Raw genomic sequence first — 10,653 nt, 5'->3', positions numbered from 1 at the left:
ATAATTGTTAGCAAAATACCAATTCAGTCCAAGACAGGTTTTAACAAGGTTTGGAACCAATATGATTCTTTTGGTCCATTCTAGTTCAGTTTTCTAATTCGAGCCGGCTATTGAACACCCATACTGTTAACCAAACTTTCCAAAACACCACCTACATGGCCATGTCTTGGCATCGCAATAATACTTACAACCATTATGACGTCGGGCACCCCTTAAAACAGTTTCTTACACTATATTTAATATAATGAAAGTGATGAGGATTTTGATTGGCAAAATTTTCTAACAATAAGGACGTTAGTACGTTACACTACTAGATATTTTTTTTATAGGATTATAATGCTGCTTGTACAACAAGGGTATTTTCGTATTCAATTTAAAAATATTGTGAAAATTTGCATCACCAGAAGCGTCCTACAAATATACCGAGTTTCCTGTTAAAAGGTGTGACATTTTCAATTTAATAGGTAAGTTGATTTTCAGCGTCACGTACAGGTGCATATTCGGTGTCGAAGGCTTTGCCTCTTTGGGTGTTTTGAGATGTAGCTTCTTTCAACTCAGAGCAGGGGTGATAAAAATAACTATACTTTGCTGTAAATATTACAGGTTCTCCAATTTCTGTCTGCGTATGACTTCATTGCCGACATCAGGTAGAAGAAGCAGCAGAAACAAGGCTGGTGATTTCCACACACCATATCAAATTTCTGTGCTCCACTTTTACGCAAAAAGACTCCTCATAAATTAGAGGAGTTGGGGTGTGTCATGCGTATATCAAACTTGGTGCAGATATCATTTCCCCAGAAATAAAGATCCTAATACCCTTGCATTCCTCTTCCTGGTGTTCTCTCCTGGTATTTCTCCCTTTATTAACTATGATTATAGCCTGCATTTGTTGTTTACTTGCTTCAACTATATTCACGTTTGAATTACAATAAATAACACAAAAGATATCAGTTGTCCACCATTCCTGCTCTACCTGAAAATCTACAATGACAAACATCAAACCAGTGTCCTACCAGAAGAGGTTTGAAATGGTTACCATAGTCAAGAAAAAATGAGGCCTGCCCTGCTTTATCTAGATATCCAGAATTATGTGAGAAAACAGGTTCTATATGAAGGGCGGAAACAGAACTCATAAAGGTTGCTCTGATGATTCCAAAATGCAACAGTGCCTAGAGAAGACAATGGAAAACAAATTGCTCCAAAAAATAACAAAATTACAAAATTTCACAGTACTGCAGTGTGATCGCATGAGAATGGCCCTTCCTGACACTTTTTTATATAGCGTCCTTGGATGAGAGAATTTGGAGAGAGAACTGTTGTTATTATCATGCAAAATTGTTCCTAAACTAACAGATGAATTGATAATTCAACAGTGAATCCCAAATCATTCACTCACCAATGTCGGACTGACATTGAACATGGAGAGCTCTAGATAACCCAGTACAATTCCTTGGGCCAAAATACACATACACATTTCAAGGTAAACTCAATAGATAGGACCACCAAGAATAACAATAGGTATTGTTTCACCAACCCACTGTTGTCGATACCATGCCTTCATACATTTCTCAAAACTCATCATAGTCATCTGAGTGCTACAATCAACTAGCAAATGCTGGTGTGTCACATAATCTGTACAGTTGAGGTTCTTCATTGGTTCTCAACATCAACCAAACAAAAGCTATTATTAGCCGGATTCCTGCATAAGTCAGACTTCAACCATCAAGAAGAGCAAAGGTAGGCTGCAGCAGCACATAATCTTCACACTATTATTCCAAACGTTCCAGCTTAATTTTATGATCAATTGGTTACAATACAATTACAGTGCGATCATCAATTGCTCTCTAATTAAGATGCCCTTGTAAGTGAAATTCCAAACACTGCCAACATATAGTGTGCACAAAATTATATAATCAAGAACATACACAAAATAGTTGCTCCGCACTCCAAACACCTTCCCAATAGCGTATAATCAGGACAATCCCAATTTTAAATCTGACAAATGAGAAGATATGATCAGCCCGAGGAGATCTCACCCATTATAAAGTAACAAATACTTGCTCTTGATAACACGATATCACAACCACTTGCCTTCAAGAGCTATATTTTTAGAACCTAAACCTCCTCCTTCAGAGGTAAGACACACCAAAACAGCACAAGATTGTCTCTTTGCTCACCACTTTAAAAGTTTCTCGATACTATTCATAACCTCAACTGAATTCTTAAAAGGTGAGAGCTAGTAAAGAGAAATGCAAAGCAGGCTATTTCCTCAAGGAAGGTCTCTCTCCGAAAACCTTTAAAAACATCCAATACTATTATAATTTTTGTATCCAAAGGTTCCCGAAAGCCTTCAAAAAAGGATTGCTTCCAAGAGGCACACCAAATAACTGATTAAGTCTGGATTTCACACCACAGTAAAGCAGCAAACTCCAGAATAGCTAGGACAAACTAAGAATAGTTTATCTTTAACCCTGAAATCAACTTGATGATCTGCAAAATTGTGAGCACCCTCTTCATAAACTTTCTATATCTGCAGCTAAAACAAAACATTACCACTGAAAATGGGACACCTGGACTTTCTTCTTCCCACCTAAAATCTTCCATTAGTCCTCAAGACACTCCCCGCTTAAAACAATTTATCCAGCACTTCAGCTACAATGGCAAAAAGAAAAAGACAGAAAGTTCCCCTGCCGCAACCCCTGTCATGAGGAAATCACCGCACAGGTGCACCACTCACCTACCCTAAAAAGAAAGCCTGAGGCAAGTAACCTCTGATCCACCATTCCCACCAATCTCCAAATGCCATCCTCTCTAACCACAAGGATCTAACAAATGCTGTCAAGCAGCCTCCTACAATGGAATAGAGAGCAAAATTTGCCTTAAAATTAAGAAGCAACTGGAAGTAATGCTCAAAGTTTATGAGATGCCAATTCTTTTAAGGTAATAGGATCTACCATCTAGAGGCAGAAGTTATCCTCCAAGTCCTCAAGTATAACCAGTTAACACCATTAGTCACAATTCACAAAGGAATAAAAAGCCTTAAACATGATTATGACTATAGGATACAGGTGTGGCGAGAAAATAAATCCAGCCACTAAAAGTTGATAGACTCCAACAAAAGAAAAAATAAAATCGGAAATTTTTTGTGAGCTACCGAACACTATTTATTGAAGCAACTACCATATATGTTGGTTTTTATAAACAAACTACCTAATATGAACTTTTTATTAGTTCTTTGGCAATAGAAAAGACAGAATCTCTTCAAAATCCCCCCTAAGTACACACATTTCGCCCCCAATCACATCCAATTGACAAACCCCAATGTTAATTCTAATCCCTTAAATTGAAAACTGTAAGTGTGAATTTAATCATTTTCTTTTGCGGGATGAGGTGTTTTGGCCTTCTTTGAAGATGCACTTTATAACCTTCCTTTACCCTTGTAATTAAGCACGTGATGAGTATGAGTATGAGCATGAGAAGACATATTATCAAAATTCATTCGTTGTCGTATAAACCAAATTAAAGAAAAAGTCAAATGTTAGAAGTGGACCCGTAGACAAATAATTGGACAGTAACCGTGATTTGGTAGGGCCAGGACCCAAAAATAAATAATAAGGCAACTATGTCAGTTAGTTGTTAACAAATTTTCCATATTCCACTACTTTGGAAATGAGAGAGGCATTGGCACAATATATTCATTTTTTCTCTTCTTTCCCATTATTCTTTTTTTTTTTTTTTTTTTTTTGGGAGGGGGGAGGAGGGGGGGGGAGGGTGGTCATCAGAATGAATCTTACGGATGTGGTAGAGAAACTACCTTGAACCTTACATTCCCATCTGTAACTACACTTTCATGTGCTACAAATTTCTTTGTGGCTTATGAAAAACTACATTTTGATGTCATCACCAATTCAGACACACTTTGGATTTATCTATATATCTGCTCATGAGCTGTATTATTACGTAAGAAACTTGATGGCAAGCATACGTTGTCTAATTTGAAAAATCAAATTGCATATTGATGTGACACAATAAAAGCACCAAACAGTTCCAACCAATTGGCACTCGTACTAGAATTTTAGAAATTCATCCAGAGAACAATATACTGAATTAACCCCTTGAAGTAAGAACTGCAACTTGACATCTCAGAATATCAACACTTCTTCCAGACTAAGGATGGAAATTGAGTCAATAAAACATCTCAGCTTTACATAGCCACTCTTCTTACAATACACTTGTTTTACTACAGAAAATCTATTCAGAAAGTAGTTTACACAACTCCATTAAAATATAGGTCTTACTAGAAAAGATCATGTTAATTTCCTAAATCCTAATACAAATATTTATATCCTGTTTGAAAGCATAATCATAAAATCTACATCCATTTGTATAATTTTAAGTAATGATTAACAGGTATAATCATGAGTGGTCTTCTCATTTGAATCCCATCTATTGTTCAACCCTAAATAAGACTAAGTACCAGTTTTGGGAGAATCCTTCCCAAAGCATTCAGCATTATATGTGACCTATAGAACTGGTAATTTTCTAAAAATTTTAATCCTCTTCCTCTCCTTCTTTCCCCGCCCCACTAACCCACTGCACATCCTCTCCCCCCCCCCCCCCATCTCTCTCTCTCTCTCTCTCTGCACCAGCCCACTGCACCAACTGACCACCAAACTAACCAAAACCAGCCCACCCTGTCCACATCCATACCTCACACCCAAGACACCTCAATAATAATCAACCTCCCAACCACCATCAAAGTCGTCATCCAACCAACACCACCCTAAAAAGCCCCATCAGGATTCCCCCAAAAGCCACCACAACTACCTTGAAACCAGCCTACCCACCCCAACATCAAACACTCATTTAGCAATCACTCACGCCATAAAACTACCTTGCCCACCTAATAAATCACCTAGTCCACCCCACATGACCAAAATCCACCCAACTCCCAGATCTAAGAGAGAATTGTAGGGTGATAGTGAGTAAGTGAGTTGTCGGTGACAATGGAGGGGACAGTAAGGTTAAACAATAATTGAATGAGAAGACCTCCCATAGTGGAGATTATTCCTATAAATTTCTCTTATTTAAATAAAAATTAAATTGCATATAGCAAGAGACAATTGTAATAGTAAAAATTTACAAGGCTCGTTTAAATTTGACATACAAGGTAAAATATCCTATCCTATGAACATAGAAAAAATCGCTACTTAAAGAACCACTAAACATAGCTCGCACAAAAGGGAAAATATACTAAAGAGCTCAAAAAATTCTAAAATAAAACTTAAATCATTATGTACAGTCATACAGATTAAATTTTTTTTTTTTTAAGCAATCATACAGATTCAATTAAAAGACTTGTAATATCAATAAGTGCAATCCAAGGATCTCAATTCCTGTCATTTAAAATTTAACTCTAAAAAAATAAGGTGGCCAAAAAAGTTGCCAAAAGAGCTTACAAGAATTTTCATATAAGATAGCCTCAAGAGCGTGATCGTGCTACAAATTCTTCTAACTTGCCCCATACTTCAAGAGCTGCTGCCCTATCCTGATGTCGTTTGTTTTTGCTGATCTGTATCAATACATTTAAATCTTTGTGATATTAGAAATGATACACTAGTATTGAGTCTATTAACCCACCAATAGGAATTTGAACAAAAACATGTGCATATGGAAGGAACCAAAGGCAAGGTCCAACTTACCGAGATTATTTTTACATTCCATTGTTTCACAACCTTTGCAGATTCTATACTATCATCCTCAAATCGCATGTAGAAACCAATGACTGTCAAATACACAGTCAAAATTAGCCCAGAAATAAAACAGATCCAATGCCCAAACAATAATATCAAAATAACTACAGCTAACCAACTCTAACTTGCTACTCCAAACCAAACAGTGGAAGATGTCAAACTTTAATGCTTTAGTTTTAAACATGGTACAAATTCCATGATTTGTTCTCAAACCTTGAAATCAAATTTTAACTCTTTTAACAATTCAGTTGCATCTCTAAGTTGAAGATTAAACAAGAAAAAACAACATTTTAGATATGAAGAGTATCACTAAGAAAGCAAGAAGTAACCTTCTTAGAAAACTTTCAAATTCATCAACATTACCAAGGGCTGAAGTACTACAGCTTTCCCAACCTGATTTCTCTCAGGAATCATCATTTTTATGATATTATCCTAAACACTTAAGGAAAATATCACTGAGCAATTACACCAAAATGGCAAGGAATTTGGCCAACGTTCTTCTCCTCAAATCCTCAATACATATAGCTTAATTTACTAAACCTACACTTTCAACATAAACAACTTGGATCCTACACAATAAGTCCCAGGTGTGTCTCAATACATACAAGTGTAGCTGAAGACGAGCTCGTAGTACTCATGGAAAGATAGAATCTCACTGGGTGTAACAACCAAAGCATTACCAAGGGTTGCATTACTACAGCTTACCCAATCCCATTTCTCTCAGATATCATCATAATTATTCTCAACTCTTACAAGAAATATCACTGAGCAATCACACCGAATTGACAAGGAATTAGTTTGAAATTCTTCCCCTTAGAAGTTAAAATCTGTTACCAACTTTCTAATAGCTTAATTCTCTATTCTATACATTCGACATAAACTTATATCCTACTGTCCGACACAATAAATCCCACATGTGTCTCAGTACATACCACAGTATTTAATCAAACGATTCCAAGAGGAAACCGAAGTACAAGGTTTCTATTCTAGAGTTTTTTAAGAGCTTTTTTTTCTTTTTTTCTACTTACAAAACAAAGTAATACAAATATAACAAACAATTGCATGACACAGATATCAGCATCAAATAACCATATGAAACAAGCTAAAACAGCTACAGAAGTCAATCCACAACACTTCAGAAAACAACGTGATCATCAGATAACCAGATCAAAGTTTTGGCAGCTTACTCTTATTAAATATCTCAACATGGTCTTTGAAGGGCCAATCTTTGAACTGCCATTCTTTCCCAAGCACAAAAACTGCCACAACACGGTCCCAATCATCGGCCTTCAAAGTTGAGGGTTTATCCCTAACCTCATAAGCAGTCATGACCTTATCCTTATCCCTACTAAACTTCTTCTGAACCGTCACACATTCAGGCTTCGGCCCCTTCATCTGCTTCAACTTAACATCAGTAGGTATAAAAACACCATCCTCCAAAAACTCCTTCACATTATAAATAGTAATCAAAGTAGTAGAAGCACTAGGCACCAAAATAATTGGCACCCCTTCTCCAATCTTACCCCCACCTTTAAGCATCTTCGCTTTCGGCCCCGAATGAAACCCTTCATCCTTCTCCCCACCTAAAGGCCGCCCTTTATTCCCACCCACATTCGCCTCCTTCCTCTGCTGTGGCTTTTCCTGCTCCCTCCTCAACGCCCCAACATAAATTCCATAAAAATCGCGGTTACGAACCTGCAACACAGCGTTTCGATCCCGAAGCGGCTTCTCACTCGCCCTAATCAACCCCATCAAATCAACACCCTCACCACCACCCCCACCCCCTTCCTCCGAAACCCTAATTTCAGAATCATCCTCAATTCCCAAATTACTCACCCCATTATTGTTCGGAAGCGAGGAAAAGAACTGGGGATCATCGGGCCGATACTCCTCGACATCGGTAGCAGTCGGAAGAACAAATTCAATAGCTTCAGACGACGAAACCCGGCCTTCAAGATAATCAAGCAGAGGTTTCCGATCGACGTAGGTGACAGGAGGAATCCCTTGATTGGTGGAATTTTTTATGTACTCAGGTTGCTTGATATGGCGATTTTTTATGAAGAAAACTAGGGTTTCGAGAGTGTAGAGATTACCTTGCTTAGAACGATAAGCAGTTTCGGATTTACAGGGGAAAGAGTAGTGAGTTGAGAATCGGAATTCGTCTCCGACTCGGTGGATTTTGTCTAAGTCTCCTCGAATGGTGTAGTCTCGCAGCGCTGACAAAGGATCCATGGAAGACTGAGAGAGAGAGAGAGAGGAGGGAGTGAAGTGGAGGGAATTTGAAGGTGAGACTACGTTTGGGAAAAAAAGTGCGAAATAACAAAAAAAAAAAAAAAAAAAAAAAAAAAAAAAAAAAAAAAAAAAAAAATCATCAGAGGTTTTTTATCTACCGAGATTAATGACTCAGAGCATTGTTAAATGTTAATGGTGTGTTTTTTTTTTTTTTTTTTTTTTTGCACTTGGGGAGAAATAAGGAGTTAGGATTATCGGGGCATTTGACAACAGAAATGGGAATAATGAGAATAAGAAAGTAGGATAAAGATAGGGAATTAGTAGGTGGATAAGGATAAAAATTATGTTATTCATTGTTTGGTATGATTTGGGAATTAAATTAAGATAAGTAGTAAAATTACTTACCTATCCTTACTAATATTTCTCCTCTCTCCTCTTCCTTCCCTTTCATTAAGGGTAAAATTGTCTTTTATTTTCAATTTTAATCCCAAACCTTACACCTGCCACCTTGTTATAAGAATAGAAGGATAACTCTATTTTTTTATCCCTATCCCTTTTATATGGGATAGAACAATTCCCATTAAACAAACAAGGGATTATGAGATACAAGAGATTATTCATCTCTATACCACCATTTATCCCTGCAAACAAACAACCTGTACATACTCTAGATCATGTATTTTATATCAATTATGATTGAGTTATTTTGCCTAAACCTTATGTTATTTTGCTTAAATCTTGTGTTATTTTGCTAAAACAGTATGTTATTTACTTATTTATTTCAACAGCATGTAAAAATTAAAAAAAAAAAAAAAAAAAAAAAAAAAAAAAAAAAAAAGCATGCAAGAATGAAATAATATGTACTTAGTTAAAAATAACATATATATAAATTGAAATAATAAAAAATTCATATCAAAATAACATGAATTTTATAAAGTTGGAGTACATTGAAATGATCAATGTTGAATATATATATATATATAAACAGCATGCAAGTATAAATAAACATGTATTTATTTCAAAATAACGTATATAAAAATTAAAATAATAAGAAGTAAACATCAAAATAACATAAATTTATAAACCTAAAATACCTTGTACATGGACCAATTAAACTCTGCCACGTGTGATCCACGTGGACCAACCAGAGTCCGCCACATGTCACCTCGTGAGAGGACTAAGGTGGAGCAATCAGGCCGCGACACGTGGCAGGTAGATTGCCAACTAGAAAAGTGGCCTTTAAGGGCCCAAAAACCTAGTTAAGCCTAGTCAGTCCTAGGTTTATGAAAACCTAGTACAGGGCACACATTTTAAGACCCTATAAAAGGGAGATGTTCCCTCTGAGGAACATCATTAAGAGATTCCCAAACACACGTGTACATTAATTGTTGCACATTAAACCCAGCATTAATTGCACTCTTCGAGAGTTAAGGCTCGGATATCGAGACTGTCTCAGGCAGTTGGATGATCACTCCCCTTCCGAGAGGAGCCTGATCCCCTTTACTTTTCGCATCTTTACATCCGAACACGTTCTAACTTGATCGTCGGAGGCGGAACTCCCACCCATAGGAGTCTCCGTTGTTTTGCAGGTACAAGCGTCCAGAGGTCAGTCTTGGTGTTGTAACTCTCTCGCAGGATATCCAAAAAACCCTGAAACATTTGGCGCCGTCTGTGGGGAGAGTACTTCTAAGATGACTTCACAAGAACCTGTACCGCCTCTTAATGAGAAGCGGCCTATGGCCGATGTCCAGGTCTATACAGACCAGGATACAGATGACGACTGTGAAGTCGACACACACGGCCCCTGACGGGTCCCTGAGAACTAGGCGCATCCGTCCCATCGAAAGGAGGGAACGAAATGGCGAACAAGCGGGCCATAGTGAACCAGTCAGTCATTCAACTGGTCAACCCCAGGCGGTCGAAGGCTCCGTCCCCATCACCAGAAACGAGCTCATGACCCTCATGACAAGTTTCAAAGAGGAAATTAAGGACCTGGTCGATAAACGGATGGATGTCCCTACCAAGGAACAGTCGGCCAAAAAGCCCTCCCATTTTGGGAGGAATAAGCCGGTCAAAGACCGAGAGGCCATTCCTTACCCTAAATCAAGGGAGGGACAAAAGCCCTTGATAAATTTAGCCAGACTTCGGTTCCCTGAGCCAGGGTAGAGGAAGGCCATCCGGCATGTATAGCCGGATGGATCAAAGAAAACTTATTATGATGCCCAGATTTTAATCTAGCAAAAGAAGAACATACAACTGTCGGAGTCGGCTTCAACGTCGAACTTACAAGACAGCTTTCATAATACCTTAATGAGGTATTCACAATCAAACCGAGAGAACCAGACAGGCGGCATATCCTCCCACTCTAGTCCTCAGACGCTCCATGCGGCCCCGTATGCGCCTCAACAGCCGTACATGTCGTATGGACAGCCTTACATGCAGCCGACCCTCTTCGGGGGCAGGCGGCACACAATGTCCAACCCTTGGGCTGGCAGCTTCGACTGCTAAGACTTGGAGAAAAACCCTCTGCGTTCTCCAAGGAAATAACTGAAGCTACACAGCCAGCCAAGGTGAAAAATGTGCTGGTAGGTGCCTATGACGGTACCACCAACCCAGAAGACCACCTGATGGCATACACCAACCTTATGTATCTTCAAGGGCTGGATGA

The 10,653-nt window shown here is 38.2% G+C and overlaps 1 protein-coding gene across 3 annotated transcripts; it reads right to left on the bottom strand.

The window, feature by feature from the left end:
- Positions 1-1,407: 1,407 nt before the first annotated feature.
- Positions 1,408-8,069, bottom strand: LOC110684821 (protein CDC73 homolog). 3 transcript variants are annotated; one of them, XM_021861252.1, is made up of 4 exons: positions 6,941-8,069; positions 5,703-5,785; positions 5,460-5,572; positions 1,408-2,850 (listed from the first exon to the last, which is right to left on the bottom strand). In XM_021861252.1, the coding sequence occupies exons 1-3, from the start codon at positions 7,983-7,985 to the stop codon at positions 5,483-5,485; spliced, it is 1,218 nt and encodes a 405-aa protein (XP_021716944.1). In that variant the 5' UTR covers positions 7,986-8,069; the 3' UTR covers positions 1,408-2,850; positions 5,460-5,482. The 3 variants fall into 3 exon arrangements, with proteins under 3 accessions (XP_021716944.1, XP_021716945.1, XP_021716943.1); XM_021861253.1 differs by having other exon boundaries at positions 1,408-1,699; XM_021861251.1 differs by lacking the exon at positions 1,408-2,850 and having other exon boundaries at positions 5,260-5,572; positions 6,941-8,067.
- Between the last annotated feature and the right edge of the window lie 2,584 nt (positions 8,070-10,653).

This window comes from Chenopodium quinoa, unplaced genomic scaffold, assembly GCF_001683475.1.
Source record: "Chenopodium quinoa cultivar QQ74 unplaced genomic scaffold, ASM168347v1, whole genome shotgun sequence".
Taxonomy (NCBI): Eukaryota; Viridiplantae; Streptophyta; class Magnoliopsida; order Caryophyllales; family Amaranthaceae; genus Chenopodium; species Chenopodium quinoa.
The sequence above is the reverse complement of the archived record's forward strand: the minus strand, read 5'-3'. Positions and strand labels throughout refer to the sequence as shown.

Coding starts and splice junctions, on each gene's coding strand:
- LOC110684821 (XM_021861252.1), bottom strand. CDS start 7,985: ATGGATCCTTTGTCAGCGCTGCGAGACTACACCATTCGAGGAGACTTA. Junction 5,786..6,940: donor TGTTGAGATATTTAATAAGA/GTAAGCTGCCAA, acceptor TGTATTTGACAG/TCATTGGTTTCTACATGCGA. Junction 5,573..5,702: donor GGAATGTAAAAATAATCTCG/GTAAGTTGGACC, acceptor GTATTGATACAG/ATCAGCAAAAACAAACGACA.